The sequence below is a fragment of the Moschus berezovskii genome, chromosome 5 (genome assembly GCF_049115385.1).
Source record: "Moschus berezovskii isolate FMDL1 chromosome 5, NW_MosBer_1.0, whole genome shotgun sequence".
NCBI lineage: Eukaryota > Metazoa > Chordata > Mammalia > Artiodactyla > Moschidae > Moschus > Moschus berezovskii.
The window spans coordinates 22,133,193-22,152,163 of NC_142464.1; the positions used below are offsets into that span (position 1 = coordinate 22,133,193).

Sequence of the window (18,971 nt, forward strand, 5' to 3'; positions counted from 1 at the left end):
AGATGAAAATCAAATCATTCAACAAATATTTATTAAATGCCTCTTAACTATAAAGCATTTTAAGACTGTTCTTATTCTGGTTATGACTTCCATATATATTGGAATGCCATACTTGATGTTATAGCAAATCTTTGCTTAATGTTAATTAACTTTAAAATGTTTCTCAAACACATAATTATTATTTATACAATAGTAACTTATTTATACTTATGTAATCTGTTTTCAATTTTCAAAAATAAAAGAATTCAACTACCTATGCAGAAGCCAAAAGCAATTTAACACTTTCTAAATTAAATGGTGTTTTTCACGCAAGCTTTTTGCAGAGACTTTTGAACGTTCACAGCACTAACCTGAAGGTCTACAGCTCTTTTTGTCCAGTTGTAGGTCATACCCAGGAAGGCAGCCACACTTCCAGGATACTGGGCTGAGAGGGGTGCAGAGCTGGCTACATCCACCATTATCAGGTGATGAACAGCCTACAAAAAGCAACTCCTTGGTAATGATGCTATGTCACTCAAGAATACACCAATTTTTCCTCAAAATATTAAGATGAACCAAATATACATTGATTTTTAAGGCCATTTCCACTGTAACAGTCATTCATACTGTTACAATCAAGTTTATTTTTCAGAGATTAGGAGGAAAATGTCACTGTACTCTATTTCCCTATAACCTGACATCGTGAATGTTAAAACTTCACATCCCAGTGACCCTTGCCTTCTTGATCTATCACTCAGTTTGTGAACAAGTGCTCTGGTAGCTGGCTGGAATAAGTAGTATGTTTGGATGAGTTTAGCAGCTGGTCTAATTCTTCTTGCATGTATGTTAAGTCGCTTCAGTCATGTCCGACTCTTTGAGACTATATGGACTGTAGCCTGCCAGGCTCCACTGTCCATGGGGTTCTCCAGGCAAGAATACTGATTAACATATTTTTTTTCTCCCTCACGTTTTTGGACTCTTGACTTCTTTTGCCCTTTTTGTTTAAAAAAAGTTACACGTAACTCATCTGCTAACTTTGAGTTATAACCTTCGCTTTACATACTTAAGTCTCTATGAAGATGAAAGTAGGGAGATATTCCTAGGTACACAGAACAGGCAAAGCACTCCATATCCACCATCTTGTTTAATGCTGGCCCACAAATCCAGCAGACAGGTATCATTAACCTCCACAGATGAGCAAACTGAGACCAAAAGAAGGCAAGTAACTAGTCCAAAACAACACTGCTAGTAACTGATAATACTACCTCAGAGCTGTCTAGCTTCAAAGCTCTGGCTTATAGCTACTACACTATGCTCTCTAAAAATAAGAAACAAACAAAAATCATAGTTAAATTCATATGCTAATCTATTATGTAAATATATTTCAATGTATAATGTTGGGAAATCTGTTTTCCTTAGTCAGTACTTGTGATTTTTAGGTGTCAATTAGAAAATAAATGTTTTCAAACAAACAATAGGTAAACAAGCTTACCACTGCATGTTTTTGCATCTGTGTCATGCACTGAGGCTTTAGGACAGAAACATATGGGACTGTCTGATGTAAGAACACAGTCATGACTGCATTCAGACACATTGCTTGGGCAGGAAATTAACTCTAATGAATGAAAAATAAGGTCAAAATTCAGAAATTTGGTAAAATCAGTTGCTAACAAAAAAATGATCTCCTGAAAAGAATAAATTAAATAAAGACTGAACATGTATGAATTACTATGGTAATGGAGATATAAAAATAAAAAATTCCAAACCTAAAGCAAATTAATGAAAGACTTCAGATTTTGGAAAAATGACTCTTTTCCTCAAAGTTTCTTTTCTGTCAAATATTATTTTTAAGTTATTAGTCATCAAAATTTCAAAATATTTTAGATTGAACTTGAGCAAATGATTCTCAAGTTCACCTAGAAAACAAATTATATGGCTATGAAAAATAAAAACATTGTGTGACTATCGTTAGATGAAAGAAGAGAATGAGAGGCAGTAAATAAACATCAAAATGTATCATAAAGGTACAATAATTAAAGCAGTTGGTAATGTGTAAGAATAGATCATGAGGATAATAGAATCAGATAGAAAGTTCATTTAGAAAAGACTCAAGTACAGATAGGAATATGGTATGTGATAAAGCTATTTTAAGTCACTGAACATGTGGAATATCATCCAGTAAATGGTAAATAAATGAGTAAAGATTTGGGGCAAAAATTAAATCCCTGTACTACACCACACATCAATATAAATTCTAAGTAAATCAAACATCAAAATGTAAAATATATACCATAGAAGTTCTAGAAGTTTGGACAATCAAATGAGATTATATATGTCCTGTTTGGCATATAATGAACTCTGTAACATATTAGCATCATTCACTTAAGTACAGCTGCTCACGAGTAAACCATATGGTGTTAGAAGAAGGGCAAGTTCCATAAACAATCACAAAGGTGGTGGGTAATTTCAAAGAAATTCATTACCATTCATCTTTTATTCTGTGCCTCATTTGATAAGACATATGACACTTTATCATCTGTGAAGCAGTACTAGGCCGTATATATATACATATATTTGGCCACACTGTGACTTTTAGGACCTTAGTTGCCAGACCAGGGCCAAACCAGGCCCTATGGCAATAGAAGCACAAAGTCCCTTACCACTGGACCACCAGGGAATTCCCACAAAATTTTAAACCTTTGTTTCTACTTAGCTGTGTTAGTAGATTCAACAAGAAACCTATAAGAAGTTATTTGAGTATGTAATCCTAAACTTGAATTGAGAATATCCATATAAACTCATATTTCTCTTTTTAAAAAGTACTTTCCTAATTTTGATGCCCCAGAAGCCCTCTAAGCAATAACTAACTTTGTAGCAAATTATGTTACCTAAATACAATTTCTCATTAAAAGGAAGCAGTTTGAGAGATTGCTGATTCTAGGTCTAGAACATAGTACATACAAGACAAGACAGGAAACTATGTCCTGCCAGGTAAAAGAAAACTATCAAAGACTGCTGGATCTGGACTCCATTTGGAGAGTCTCCCATCAGCCAAAGAGGAAACAATTTGCTCATTGGTAAGCATAACAATTGCATTTGGATTGAAACATATAAAAAATGTAAAAAATTCAGGAGTTCCTAATGATACTTACAAAAACAATTCCCAAAGTCCTTCTATGAAGACACTATCACCCTGATGTCAAAACCAGACAAAGACACTACCAAAAAAGAGTTACAGGCCAGTATCTTTGATGGATATAGATGCAAAACTCTTCAAGAAAATATTAGTAAACTGAATCCCACAACACACACAAAGGATCATACACCATGATCAAGTTGGATTCATTTCAGGGTCACAAGGATGGTTCAGTATATGCAAATCAATTGATGTGATATACCACATCATCAAAAGAAAGGACTAAAATCACATGATGCAGAAAAAACACAGATAAAATTCAATATCCATTCATGATAAAGACTTTTGCAAAAAGTGGCTATAGAAGGAACATATCTCAATAGATACGACAAACCACAGCCGGTATAGTGGTGAAAAGCTGAAAGCCTTCCCATTAAAATATGGAACAAGAGGATGCCCACTCACCACTTCTAGTCAACACAGTATCAGAAGTCCTAGCCACAACAATCAGACAAGAAATAAAAGGTATCTGAATTGGGAGGATAGAGGTAAAACTGTCAATACGTGCAGATAGCATGATACTTTATATAGAAAACCCTAAAGACACCACACAAAAAATATTAGAACCGATAAATTTGTTACAAGACTAACAAACAGAAATCTCTTGCATTTGTTTATACTAATGAAATATCAGAAAGAGAAAGTAAAAAAATCAATCCCATTTATAATTACATCAGGGAAAAAAAATAAGTAGGAATAAATCTAACCAAGGAGGTGAAAGACTTATTCACTGAGAACTATGAAACATTAATAAAGAAGATCAAAGGTGATTCAAGGAAATGGAAAGATACCCCATGATCTTAGATTGGAAGACTTTTAACAATATTGTTAAAATGGGCAATCTACTGAAAGTAATCTGCAGATTTACTGTGATCTCTATCAAATTACCCACGGTGGTTTTCATAGAACTAGAACAAATAATCCTAAAATTTATTTGGAAACACAGAAGACCCAGAATTGGCAAAGCAGTCCTGAGGGAAAAGAACAAAGCAGAAGGCATAATCCCTCCAGATTTTAGACAAAATACTACAAAGCCACAGCAATCAAAACCATGTGGTATTAGTGCAAAAACAGACATGGATCAATGAAACAGAAATAAACCCACACACCCATGGTCAATTAGTCTTTCACAAAGGAAGCAAGAACGTACAATGGAGAAAAGACAAGTTTTTTCAGCAAGTGGTGTTCACATGTAAATCAATGAAGTTAGAACACTCCCTCATACCATACACAAAAATAAAAACAACATAAAGACTTAAATATAAGACATGACATTATAAAACTCCTAGAAGGGAACACAGGAAAAACATTCTCTGACACAAATTGCATCAATGTTTTCTTAGGTCAATCTCCTAAGGCAAAAGAAATAAAGACAAAAGTAAACAAATTGGGCCTAATCAAACTTACAAACTTTTGCACAGCAAAGGATACCATAAACAAAAAGAAAAGACAACAAGCATTGGTGGTGAGGATATAAATTGATGCAGCCAGTATGGAGGTTCCTTAAGAAATTAAAACTAGAGTTACCGTGTGTGTGTGCTTAGTCGTTCAGTTGGGTCCAACTCTTTGCATGGCTCAGATGGTAGAGTTACCATATGATTCAACAACTCCACTACTGGGCATATATCCAGGAAAAACAAAAGCTCTAGTTCAAAAAGATACATGTACTCCAGTGTTCATAGCAGCACTATTTACAACAGCCGAGAAATGGAAGCAATCTAAGTGTCCAGCAACAGATGACTGAATAAAGATGTGAGATGTATATACAATCGAATATTCCTCAGCCATAAAAAAGAATGAAATAATGCTATTTTTAGCAACACAGATGGACCTAGAGGTTATCATACTAAGTAATTCAGACAAATATATCACTTATATATGGAATCTAAAAAATAGTACAAATGACTTTATTTTAAAAACAGAAACAGACTCACAGACATAGAAAACAACTCAGGGTTACCAAAGGGGGAGTGTGGGGAGGGATAAACTGGGAACATGGCATTAACAAATGCACACCACCATATATAAAATAGATAAACAGAAAGTACGGAGCATTGTATTTCATATCTCAATACCCAAAAAACTATAATAGAAGAGCATTTTTAAAAAAATAATGTAGATATATACATATATGTGCTTAGTCACTCAGTCGTGTCCAGCTCTTTGGGATCCCATGGAGTGTAGCCCGCCAGGCTCCTCTGTCCATAGGATTCTCCAGGTAAGAATACTGGAGTGGGTTGCCATGCCCTCTTCCAGGGGATCTTCCCAACTCAGGGATCAAACCCAGGTCTCCCACATTGTAAGTGGATTCTTTACTGTCTGAGCCACCAGGGAAGCCCATATACATATATATGTATAAGAGAATCACTTAGTTGAACACCTGAAATGAAACAATATTGCAAACCAACTATACTCCAATAAAAAATAAAATTAAAAAACCCATCAGCCACCTTTGAAAGGTATTAAAGAACCAACCCATTATTCTAAATAAAGAAAAAATTTTCAAGATTTATACTGCCTTAACTGTAAGAATCACACCTTGAAGTAACCAAATAGTTAATGAGAGTACACTTTCTTTATAAAAGTATTATAATTAATAATTTAAAAGAAATATAAGAACTAGATATCACCATTCAAATCCCTTAATGAAACAGTGGATCCAGGAAATGAGGGTTCATGGTTGCTACAACCATTCCCTGAAAGATGACTAGGCTTTTTCTTGCTCCCAGGCATTGTGGCAGCTGCTCTTGGTTGGGGGCAGTCCCACACCTATGGCAGAAAAATGGTGATCCAAAAGAAGACAAAAAAGTTGCTGAAGTCCATCAGTTCTAGGCTCCAACTTTTTATAAAAAGTGGAAAGTAGGTGCTGCGGGTACAAGCAGACTCTGAAAATGTTCAGATAAGGTAAGAAGAAACCAGTCATCCTCACCAACAAATGCCAAATGCCCAAAACAAATGGAAATCTGAAATAGAGTACTACACCATGTTGGTCACAACTGGTGGCCACCACTACAGTGGCAATGATAATGAATTGGGACTGCTGCTGCTGAGTCACTTCAGTCGTGTCCGACTCTGTGTGACCCCATAGACGGAAGCCCACCAGGCTCCCCCGTCCCTGGGATTCTCCAGGCAAGAACACTGGAGTGGGTTGCCATTTCCTTCTCCAATGTGAAAGTGAAGTCGCTCAGTCATGTCTGACTCGTAGCAACCCCATGGACTGCAGCCTACCAGGCTCCTCCGTCCATGGGATTTTCTAGGCAAGAGTACTGGAGTGGTGGGACTAGCATGTTGAAAATCTACAGTATGTATGCCACTGGCAAAGCCAACAGGGGTCCTTGGAGGTGCTGGGGGGGATGAGATAGAATCTAGGTAATAAGGTCTAACCTCTTCTTTGGGTTTATCAGATGGAACAGTGGTAAAGAATCCACCTGGCTAGCAAGAGATGTGGGTTCGATCCCTGGATTGGGAAGATCTGGAGAAGGCAATGGCAATGCATTCCAGTTTTCTTGCCTGGAAAATCCTACGGACAGAGGAACCTGGTGCACTACAGTCCATTGGGTTGCAAAGAGCCAGGCATGACTTAGCAACTGAGCACATACCTCTTTGAGCTTTTTTTTTTTTTTTTCAGTTGCCTATAGGAGGCCTTGTGCACAACACGAGTTATTAGGGTTCCCAGTGAAGAACTACCACGCCTGACACTGCATCTCCCTGGACTGCAGGGGACCACATGCAGAAGCACTGTGTTCAACATGTCAATTCAACACGGTAGAGACAGGCCACGTACAGAAACCCTAAGACCAGTAGAGAGAGCTGGAGTGTGAGCGCTATACCAGTCAGGAGTCCCAGTGGAAACTCTACCCGTTACCCTGCTATTGAGAACCCTATAAATCAGCCCTGCCTACTGGGGGAGCCAGTACTATGCAGGTGAGTTCACATTTCTCCAATCTCTGATCAAATAGGGCTTTCCTTTGCCGCTGAACCAAACTAGGTCTCTTTCTATTGGCGTTTGTGATGCTGGGCAGGAGGACTTTCATGGGGAGTGGGGACCGACTGAAAAGGGTTGGCAACATGCACGCTGGCTATTATTGACCCAGGTGATTCTGTTATCACTAGAAGAGTGCCAGAATGGACTGGTGAAAAGTAAATCGTGCATATTTTTCTTCAATAAAACTGCCCAGAGTTTAGAACAAATGTCAAAAAGAGAAACAACCAGATGTTATGTGTCTCCCGATGGAAGTATAAACATACCAATGAAACATTATTGTCAAAATTTCAGAGTCTAATCTGATCAAGACTGTAGATCTAGCTACAAGTGTTCAGAAGGACAGGGACATCATAGAAGTATGTCCAATAAAATCCAGAGTATGAGAAATTCTGCAGGAAAAAAAATATAGTTTCTTCAGTAAATACTTGCAAGGGGGAAAAAAGAAGAGAAAGAATCTGTAGGGTAAAAGAGAGAGTATCAAGCGAACACAAGGAACTTGTTTGCATATTCAGTCAAACAAATCAACTACTTAAAAAATCTTTTTAAGATAACTTGAAAACAGTTTTTTAGATGTAATAGTGTACTATGATTTTAGTGACATATAATGAAATATAATAAAATATAGATAAACAAACAGTAAAATATATAAGTACATGTTTAATGGAGGTTTTGATTTAACAGGTTTTCGGTAGCATCCGGTCACTTATGTTTTAAAAAAACAAACCAAAATCCAAAATAAAACTCCAAGTTAATTCTGATACATACTATCGAGCCAGGGCCACCAACCCAGACCATATAGCCATATTATAAACAGTGAAAATGGAGGGAAATAAAGCAGTTAACACTTGTGACTTACGGTGACACCGTTTCCCATCAGGAAGCAGAACATATCCCTCAGGGCATGTGCAGTAATAGGATCCAGGGATATTTTCACAGCCCTCTGTGCAGCCATGATTCTGAAAAGCACACTCATTGACATCTACACCATGACAACAGCAAAACAGTCAGAAGGTAATTTTTGAAAATAAATTGTAGTATCATAAATATGTCAGCAATAAGTAGGGTATCTCGCACCTCTACCTGCTGTGACTGACTGCAGCAAGATAGTTTTTGCTTCTCTAAGGAGTGAAAGAAAGTCAGTTCAATTATCCTGAAAGCCACCATTTAAATGGTCACAATTTATTCTTTCAAATATAGATTTTCATATCAGAATTACTCTTGGGATAAAGTAGCACTATTTTCTCTGAAAAGATATAGCCATTTAAGGAAGGACCGTGGAAAGTTCTTGACAAGGACAAGACATCCCGTGCTCTGCTCTTCAGCCTTCTCAATGCTGACAGGGGCCCTTCACCTGAACGTGGGAACATTCCCCAGCAGTTTTACTCTGGCCAAAACCCAGCCTTCCAGATCACTGTTCTAGGCAATGGCTCTCATCTACTGGTCCCATGTAAGCAGGGGGCCACAATTAACTAGCAGATCCCGGGTTAACCTAAGTCTCATCCCAACTAATTCCACTGAATTCTTTTTGTCAATACCTCACTGGCCCTCCCCGGAGAAGGGACACAGCATTTCTCCCTAGGTTCATTACATTGAGTCTGGAGTCTCAAAACAGGAAAAGCCTAATATAACCGGCCCTGGCACAGTCTCTCAAGATTCTGACCAAACGGTTACATGATGACATGTGGGAATCACATACTCTTTGAGGATCTCTTACAACAGCTAAAAAACTTCACAATACTGACATTTTGCACACCATCAAACCAAACCCACAGAGGTCCATGGAGTCCACTCAGAATTCCTGCCTTATATTCATCCCTGAGTAGCCTCTGAAAGTATTTGATCTAGGAACAGAAGATATAAAGGAGAACTGAAAGTGCTACAATGGCTTTAAAATTGGGGGGGCGGGGAATAACATTCCTTTCCTGGGGGGAAAAATATGAGGAAATTTTAATTTGGTTTCACACTGAGGCTCTTGATGACCCACTGAAGACCAGCCACTGGCTAAGCTGAGCTGAGCTTGCTCACCACAGGTTACCTTCACAGTTCTTTCCATCCTGGCTTAAAGTGTATCCCTCTGCACAAGTGCACACTTGGGACTTAGGCTCTTGCTCACATATGCTGCCGCTGCAGTTACCTTTCTTCAATTTGCAGAGTTTCTGATCTAAAAGAGAAGACAGTTAATTTGGAGCAGAGGTGTGTTTTGACAGGGATACTACATGATCCCTGCCTGGTTCTTTAGAACTCTAATCTTCCTGCTACACCAGCAGGAGTGTTGTTTCACAGTGGTGGCACTGCTCTAGGGTCAAACCATAGCCCAGATTACTCAGCATTCCAAAGCCCATTTATTTCTCTAATTGTACTCCTCCTACAGTAGCTCTCAGGATGAACAAAGTGAAAGTGTTAGTAGCTCAGGCATGTCTGGCTCTTTGCAACCCCGTAGACTGTAGCCTGCCAAGCTGCTCTGTCCATGGAATTCTCCAGGCAAGAATACTGGAGTGGGTTGCCATGCCCTTCTTGAGGGGATCTTCCTGACCCAAGGACTGAACCCGGGTCTTCTGCATTGCAGACAGATTCTTTACTGTCTGAGCAAACAGGGAAGTCCTAGTTCCCAGGTTAGGACATACAACCAAATGGAAATGTCATTCCTTGGGTTATAAACACTAAGTACAACTTAAGAGCTTTATCTTTTTGACCTGCTTTTATGAAAATATATATGTATTTATTTAAAAAACAAGGCGCAAATGTTTTTTGTTTTTCTGATGCTGTTTCTTGTTGAAAATGCTGAAAATGAAGTATCTGTTTAAGCAGCAAAAAAGGTACAAAATTAAGAAAACATTAAGCATAATATTTACAGGTCAGATCTATATATTTATCTATGTTTAGGGTCATTACGTAAAGAACAGCATCTTTCAGACAACATATTCCATTGCCATATGTCGTATCCTCAAATTTCTGAGTTTATCTGCTGCCAGCATTCCTTGTTTCATAAAATAGCCAGGGTGAGTACTAAAATCTGTTCAGTGAGGTAGGTGCTTAGGTTAAATTAGCCAAATACACTGAACAACAAATGGCCAACTTGGTACATTTGGTTATCAGAGTCATGGCTAAACTGGCAACATATATATCCCAATTCACAATTTGCTCCTCATTTTTTTTTCTGCCAATTTTAATGACTTTATGAAATACTTTGGGATAAGCCTGAGGTGCATTTTGGAGGCCAGAGCTCTGGCAATAGGAGACGGCAGGGGAAGAGGACTGGGGCCATGGACCAGGAGTCCTGGCATAACTGAGATCAGTGACAGCCTGAGTAATGTGAGGAGCCAAGGGCCTACAAAAAGGACCACTGAAAACCCAGGCTTCTGTGAAAGGAACAAGCACAAGCAGCAAGTCAGAGAGAGCCTAAGCACAGCAGTGTGAGAGGCCTAAGCCGTCCTCCATGTAGGTTTGTTTCCCTGGTCTCTGTTCATCTATTAGTGCTTAGAATGATGGCACCTAACTCTGACTCTGCCCCTTTCCTTCTACTTCAAGTTACTAAACACATTCCTTGACCAACAAACCATCACATGTGCATACGTCACTAAGCTGTGTCCAACTCCTTGCAACACCCCATGGACTGTAGCCTGCCAGGCTCCTCTGTCCATGGGATTCTTCAGGCAAGAATACCGGAGTGGGTTGTCATTTCCTTCTCCAGAGGATCTTACCAACTCATGGATGGAACTCAGGTCTCCTGCATTGACAGGCAGGTTCTTTACCCCTGAGCCACTTGAGAAGCCCAAAGCATCATGCGTTGAAAATATAGTCTTGTCCACTTGAAAATGTTTCTAATGTACATTGAGATCTTGTGGGGGGCATGTGACCTTCTAGAGATTCTGACCTGATAAATAAAGGGAAAGGCTCATCTTCACCAGAATCTAGAACAACTCTGATGGGAGGAGTCTTCACAGCACGCTTTAAGAAACGCTGGCCTAATATGCTAAGGGAACACCCCACTTTCACCTAAGTTACCAACACCTCCTTTTATCTAATCTGTGTTATTTCTTTGGTTATTTTAAACTTGTTTACTCAGATCTCTCAATAGAGTTAAATGCACAATATTTCTGATTATTTAATACTACTGCTTGGAGAAGGAAATGGCAACCCACTCCAGTGTTCTTGCCTGGAGAATCCCAGGGACTGCAGAGCCTGGTTGGCTGCCGTCTATGGGGTCGCACAGAGTCGGACATGACTGAAGCGACTTAGCAGCAGCAGCAGCAGCAATACTACTGCAGTACTACCTTCTAAGTCAGGTAAGATTTACAAGGAATAGTTTTGGATATAGATTCCAAAAGCTTTGTTTCTTGTCCACAGTTTTTATGCCAATTACACATTAGTTACATTGTTCTTCATGGTCCTACATGCTTCACATATCAACATTTTCATTAAGAAAATAAAGAACCAAATGACCCCAGCTTTTAAAGTAAGTGACTAAAGTCAGAAACTCGAAGACATATTGGTGACAAAATGTACCTACTTCAATTTCTAAAAAAGAGCATTTGATTGTTTTAACTGTACTTTTTATAACATTTCAGTTCAGTTCAGTTGCTTAGTCGCGTCCGGCTCTTTGCGACCCCATGAATCACAGCATGCCAGGCCTCCCTGTCCATCACCAACTCCCAGAGTTCACTCAAACTCACGTCCATCGAGTCGATGATGCCATCCAGCCATCTCATTCTCTGTCGTCCCCTTCTCCTCCTGCCCCCAATCTTTCCCAGCATCAGAGTCTTTTCCAGTGAGTCAACTCGTCGCATGAGGTGGCCAAAGTATTGGAGTTTCAGCTTTAGCATCAGTCCTTCCAATGAACACCCAGGATTGATCTCCTTGAGAATGGACTGGTTGGATCTCCTTGCAGTCCAAGGGACTCACAAAAGTCTTCTCCAGCACCACAGTTCAAAAGCATCAATTCTTCGGTGATCAGCTTTCTTTACAAGTGAAAAATCAACAAAAATCCAGCAAAGTCTGATTTAGCCTTTTAATAGCACCAAAGTGCTACCACTTTCTTGAGATAACAAAAAATTGAGGGATCATGCTTCCTGTAAATATCTTTTATAAAAATCTTTCCAAACCAAGCACGATAGATGACCACTGCACTTAAGAGCTGGGAAAACTGAGCTCTGTCTCAGTTCTCCTTTTATATAAAATTACTTTACCTCTTTGACTTCAGTTTCCATGAAATAAAAGTGTTGAAGTAGATAGCTCCTGAAATCTCTCACTCAAAAAACATTATGGTTCTAGACAGAATCAGATGTTTGTCATAAATTCCTCTAAGTTTACATCTTTAAAGATTCTCAAACCTTAATTACCGCTTATAAATGTTAAGGGATATTCAAACTGACTTATGAGGAAAACAGTGATTGTCTAGGGTACAGGAAATTGCTCTTTCATCTAGATCCATTGTTATTTACCTCTTTTCTTCTTGTACTTTTCTATTACCTCTTGTTCTTCTGTGTGTTCTTACCATCATTAACATTGCCATTATCATCACAATTATATATGTATATGTATGTGCATATATGTATCTCTTTTTCATCAATCAGTAAGCTTTTAAAGATATGGCGTGTATCCCATTTGCATTTATAGTTCTAGTAGCACCTAACCTAGTGCCGTATCCCATTTGCATTTATAGTTCTAGTAGCACCTAACCTAGTGCCCTTTATCACATAGGGATGCAACAAACATCTGGAATACATGAACAGAAATCTGTGCCAGTGAAGCCTGCAACTTAACTCCCTTCTCTGGTTTCTCCTTGAATATCCAGTCAACCTCAGAGCTAGAACTCAAACAGATGGTCAGTACTCCTTTTACTATACCACAGTGCTGATGGTTTTACTGATACTTATTAACAGTATACAATATTCTACATATGAGAAAAGCAAACACTATTCTACTCTGAATGGTTGTGCTAATGATGTGACCTGAATTCAGACACTCAACACCTGAAAGCCATTTTAGGAAGTGGCAAAACAGAGGATTGAGAGCTGTATTTTGCTTAATCTCCTTAATCTTCTGCTGTGTTTTAGCCTCAAATTAGGTTGAAGCCAGTACTCAGAATGCTGCTGCTGACCTCAGATAACACCCCTCCCAGAGCTCAGCAGTGCAGCCTGATTACCTTTGAGATCAAATTAAAGCTCCTTAATCATGGAATTTAATGTCCACCCCCAACTGCGCCTTCAATAACTGTCCAGCACACAAGCCCTCATGAGCTTTGCTACAGCCAAACAAACTATAGATTTTTAGCTTGGGCCAGTTCTGAAACAACACACGTGGGATTCCCGAGCCTGCTTCTTTCCACTGATCACACCTTTTTCTCAACCTCAAATTCAGTGTCAGATTCACATCATCAACAAAGCCTTTCCAGTCTCTTCCATTTGAAACCATCCACTTGAGTCATTCTTATAACTAAATATTTAGCAGCCACAATGGTTACAAAAATTGAATAATGTTTTATAAAGCATTTATATTATCACATGTCATTTTCATAACAAGTCCCTGAGCTGTGTAGAGCAATTATTGTCTTCATTTTATAGATTATGAAATAGTATCTTTAGGATCACATATAGATAATAAGGGGTGGGACTGGGACTCGAATTCCAGTCTTCAGTGATACACTCCATCTCTTTAATACAGATAACATGTGCGTCTGTGTACATGTATACAGGCATACTTATGTGTGTGCATATAGAACAATGGGTTTTATAGAAAAACACATTTATATTAGTGATATTACATATTAGTATATACCATTTACTGATATATATCAGTTATTAACATATTAACAGATGTTATATTTTTATATAATATGTAAATTATATGTACGTAGTATATTTTTCTATAAATGTCCATGATTTTTGTTTTATTTATTTACTGTCTATTTCATTAGTTTCCTGAATCAATGGCTCACTCACCTTGCTCAAAAAACCTCCCAAACAGTATCATATAGGAGTTCTTTGTTAATAGAAAAGGAAGAGAAAGAAACAAGAGAGGTTATTCTGTGCTAGCGCAATTCCTAATTACAGTAGAAAATCACTTGGCCAGAATTTAGTTACTTGGTATCATTATCCATCTAAACCTAAGAATCAGAAAGTTAACAAATGAACAGCCTCTGAGCGGTTAAAAAATAAACGCCTTTCACTCACAGAAGAGCCTTAACTAAAGGCCCACTCAATCTTTGTATTTTAGACCTGGTTCTGAGGAGCTTAGCCCGCCCACAACATGATGATGGTGTGCAGGCCTCCACCCATCTCCTCACTGCCGCTCCTCACTCCTCTCCATGCAAGGGAGAGTGGCTACATGATCCCAGAGTTCTTTCCTGCTGAGTCCAGACACGGCCTCAGCCCAGCACTGCAGACCACTAAGGGTTAGTTACTGGTCACTTTTCCCACCACTAGTTGCCTCATGTCATGACTCTTCTTGAAGAAAGATGGCATAATTTAGAGTGTGAAAATGATAACTGCAATGAATAAAAACATGTCAAATATTTTTTACATCCTTGGATTTATAAAGATGTTTTACAAAAAAAATAAAAAGGTCACCTCTGGAGGATACACTAACCCTTTATTCTGAAAAGAGATAAAGTAAGGGAAAGATTAAATCAAGCATTTAATTTACCTTTTTGAATAAAAGATGCTCCTCAGGGAAATCATATACCTGATTGGAAAAGTTCTCCAACTAACAAAGCAGTAATAGAATTAGAATGTCATTACTTCAACCTTCTAATGAAAAAATGGCTCTAGACAATGATAATCAATAGCTCCTAAAGCCATTATATGAAAGGCTGAGAGGAAACTCTACAATGGACTGACCAGGCTGGTAACACCTAAATCACTGACCTATCTTTGAGCGTCACAAGGAGAATGGAGACCCAGTCACTACACGCCCTCTGGCCTGGTCACTAGCAGCACACAGTACCACCTGCACTACCACCTATAAAGTACTCTCGCAAAACATCTGAATCTGATCAGGCTTCTAGGCCAAAACTACCAGTTTATACACAATCATGGTAAATGATACCATGGGATAGAATCTGCAAAATCCAGAATGTGGGGAATTCTAAGGGACAAGATCTGGATTCCTCAACAAGCAAATGGCAGGGGAAAGCCTCAGAGTATAAACAGAGGCCACAGCGAGGCATATGGAAACCACCCAGAAGAGACAACGGCAAGAAAGATAGAAAAATGATAAAGAGCTATTCAAAGTACTTAAAAGGCATTTCAAATGGCAGCCATTTGGTGTCACGGCAAGCTTGCATTAAAAAGCCCAGCTTTGCCTCAAATCAGTCCTATTCTTGCCCCAGTGGTGTGTAATCTTTGTAAATGTGATCCTTATCATTAAGAAAATATCTATATCTATAAATGGTAGGAAGATATAGAAATCCACAATTTGCTAAGATTTCTAGAAGAAATAACAGATTTGGGTACTCAAATCGATAATTTAAACTAGATGAAAACAGAGAACATAAGGGTAGGTGAGGATATGGAGGAACCGGAAACCCTGGGCTCCGTCAGTGGGAGTGTAAAATGATACAGCCACTGTGGAAGGCAGTGTCATGTGCCTTCAAAAAACTGAAAATAGAGTTACCACGTGATCGTTACTGACTATATGGTCATAAGAATGAAAGGCAGGGTCTCAAAAAGAAATTTGTATACCCACATTTTTAGCAGCATTATTCCCAATAGCTAAAAGGTGGAAGAAACCCAATTATTCATCAATGGATAAATGGAATACATACATGCAATGGGGTATTATTCAGGTTTAAAAAGGAAAAAAATTCTAACACATGCCACAAAACAGATACATCTTAAGGCCATCGTGCTGAGTAAAATAAACTAGTCATAAAAAGAGAAATACTGCATGATTACACTCATGGGAGGTACTTAGAGTAGGAGTCAAAATCCTTGAAACAGAAAGAACAATAGAATGGTGGGAGCCAGGGACTGAGGAGAGGCAGAAACAGGGAGTTGTTATTTAATGGGTTGAGAGTTTCAGTTTTACAAGATGATAACATTTACAGAGATGAATGGCTGTAGTGGTTGCATATACACACACACACACCATAAATTAACAATGCCACTGAACAGTACACTAAAAATGGTTAAGATGAGGGACTTCCCTTGTGACACAGTGGTTAAGACTCTGTACTTCCACTGCAGAGGGCATGGGTTCAATCCCTGGTCAGGGAACCAAGATCCTACATGCCACACGGCACAGTAAAAAAAAAAAAAATCTAAGATGATAATTTTTATATGTATTTTACCACAATTTTTACATTTCAGAAAAACTACATGAAAAAAATACTCATATATCTAGGATGATTCTTTTCTAGGAGTTTCACAAAATCCCCAAGGTTTTATAGTAGAAACCCTGCTGCTGCTGCTAAGTCACTTCAGTCGTGTCCGACTCTGTGTGACCCCATAGACGGAACCCCACCAGGCTCCCCCGTCCCTGGGATTCTCCAGGCAAGAACACTGGAGTGGGTTGCCATTTCCTTCTCCAATGTGTGAAAGTGAAAAGGGAAAGTGAAGTCGCTCAGTCGTGTCTGACCCTTAGCGACCCCACGGACTGCAGCCTACCAGGCTCCTCCATCCATGGGATTTTCTAGGCAACAGTACTGGAGTGGCTTGCCATTGCCTTCTCCGAGTAGAAACCCTAGCAATGACATAATCAAAATGAATCAGAGTTGCACCTGGACAGCTTTAGCTACACTAACTACTTTCATAAACAGGTATATTTTTAGGCAGAAGCAATTCTCCTGTCAGAATTAATGACATTCAGCAATATTTCTGTGCATGAAATGAATGCAAATTATTTTAAATAGTGTTGATGACAGATGTCCTATATTTTCTAAAGAATATGCTCTTGAAATTCTCTTATGAATTTTAAACTGGAAACGTTTTAAAGCATTACAGAAGAATGCAGAATTATTTGCACCTTTTACAAAAGAACATCTGTGAGCAGCAAAACTACAGTTGCAAATTCCCCAAATGTTGAACTTGAAATAATGTCATTAACATTATATACAAAGTTCCCACACTGGCTCTGAGATTCATATACAATCTGCCTTTCGTATTTGTGCATTCCACATTTGCAGATCCAACCAACCATGGATTGAAAATATTCCTTAAAAAAATTCTATAAAGTTTCAAAAAGCAAAATCTGAATTTGCCTTGCACCTGCAATAGTTTGCATAGTATTTACATTGCATTTACAGCTATTTACACAGTATGTACGTTGTATTACGTATGATAAGTAATCTTCAGATATTTTAAAGTATAAGGGTGTTAGGTAATATGCAAGTACTATTCTGTTTTATATAAGGGACTATTGCAGCCTTGGATTTGGTATTGGCGAGAATCCTGGAACAAATACCCATGGGAACAGAGGAATGGCTGTAATTGTACAGATGTCAGGGCAGCCACAAGAGCACTGTTGCCTCATAAGTTTAATCATGGCAACAAAAATGTGAGATCAAGTTGGTTCTTTTCAGAGATTCAGAGGAGAAGAGAGAGAGACCCTGTGTGTGTGTGTGTGTGTGTGTGAGAGAGAGAGAGAGAGAGAGAGAGAGAGAGAGAGAGATTTTCTGAGTTCCTGTAATAGAAAACATTTTTAAAAGAAAAAATAAGATTTGGGTCCCATTGATCTGTGCAAACTGAAGCTTTTAACCACCAGCATGCTGTGGATAGATGAGAATGCGCCAAATTACAAATTTTCCCAAAACAAGTAAGGCAAATCTAAGATATGAAATTATAGACAATAGTGAGAGTAAAGTTGAAGAGGCAGCATGGCGTCAGTCTGCCTGGGTTCAAACCCCAGGTCTACCCCAGTGTGACCTTAAACAAGCATTTGTGACATTGCTGAACCTCAGCTTTTAACCTATAAAATGGTACTAATAATCACATGATTTGTAGGGTGGTTAAGATTAAATATATTAGAGAACCATTGGAGACAGAAAACTATGAAGTGTTGCTTTTTAGAAATGACTATGAAAGCTTTTATCACTGCTATAATACTCTTAAGAGCCTAAGCTCTATGCTTTTTGAAATTTTAGGGAAAGTGAGCCTATAATTTCACCTTAAATAGCAAAATTTGAACCACATCTTCCAAGTGCCATTCTTCATAAATCTATTTAGAATTAAGCTTAAAAGTCACCACCAGCAAATCATTTTCATAGCCTCTATGGCAACTGAACATTCTTTTATTTAATTTTTCAGCACTGCTTTATTATAAGACATAGGTTGCAAAAAATAATAAGCTATTTGTATTGTAAGCTGAAAAGAATGAGAATCATAGATTTGCAGCAATCTCTTCTGAGGATAGCACGAAAAATAGACATTTCAACTGTGCCTTTAGATTTGCAACCAGGTTGATGGAAACAAATAGCCCCATGTCATTCACCTTAAAACCTAAATAAAGACACAAACAATGGGCCAACCAGAGGTATAGAATTGGTATAGAATTTAAAGACTCAAGAGACAGTTTTCTATAACAGGTTAACCTGGGGTATCCGCTAATACACATTAATGAAGTCTCCTTTATGTACAGTTGGGAAGGTCCCCTGGAGGAGGAAACGGCAACCCACTCCAGTATTTTTGCCTAGAGAATCCCATGGACAGAGGAGTCTGGCGGGCTAGAGTCCATGGGGTTGCAAAAAGTCGGACACAACTGAGCGACTAATACTAATACTAAGATTAAATGAGATAACATAGCCCAGAGCAGATGATTCTGCGCCCATTCTATAGTCATGACTATTACTATTATTTCTAAGAGGAATACAACCTG

The 18,971-nt window shown here is 38.5% G+C and overlaps 1 protein-coding gene and 1 pseudogene across 1 annotated transcript in view; one reads left to right on the forward strand and one right to left on the reverse strand.

Annotated features, from left to right (window-relative positions):
* EGF (epidermal growth factor) overlaps positions 1-18,971 on the reverse strand; it is a 97,741-nt gene that overhangs the window by 38,935 nt on the left and 39,835 nt on the right. The window contains 4 exon segments of the mRNA XM_088836027.1: positions 351-476; positions 1,472-1,594; positions 8,017-8,139; positions 9,196-9,321. Coding sequence (XP_088692153.1) covers positions 351-476; positions 1,472-1,594; positions 8,017-8,139; positions 9,196-9,321 — 498 coding nt within the window.
* LOC148777798 (large ribosomal subunit protein eL30-like) lies at positions 5,958-7,319 on the forward strand (annotated as a pseudogene).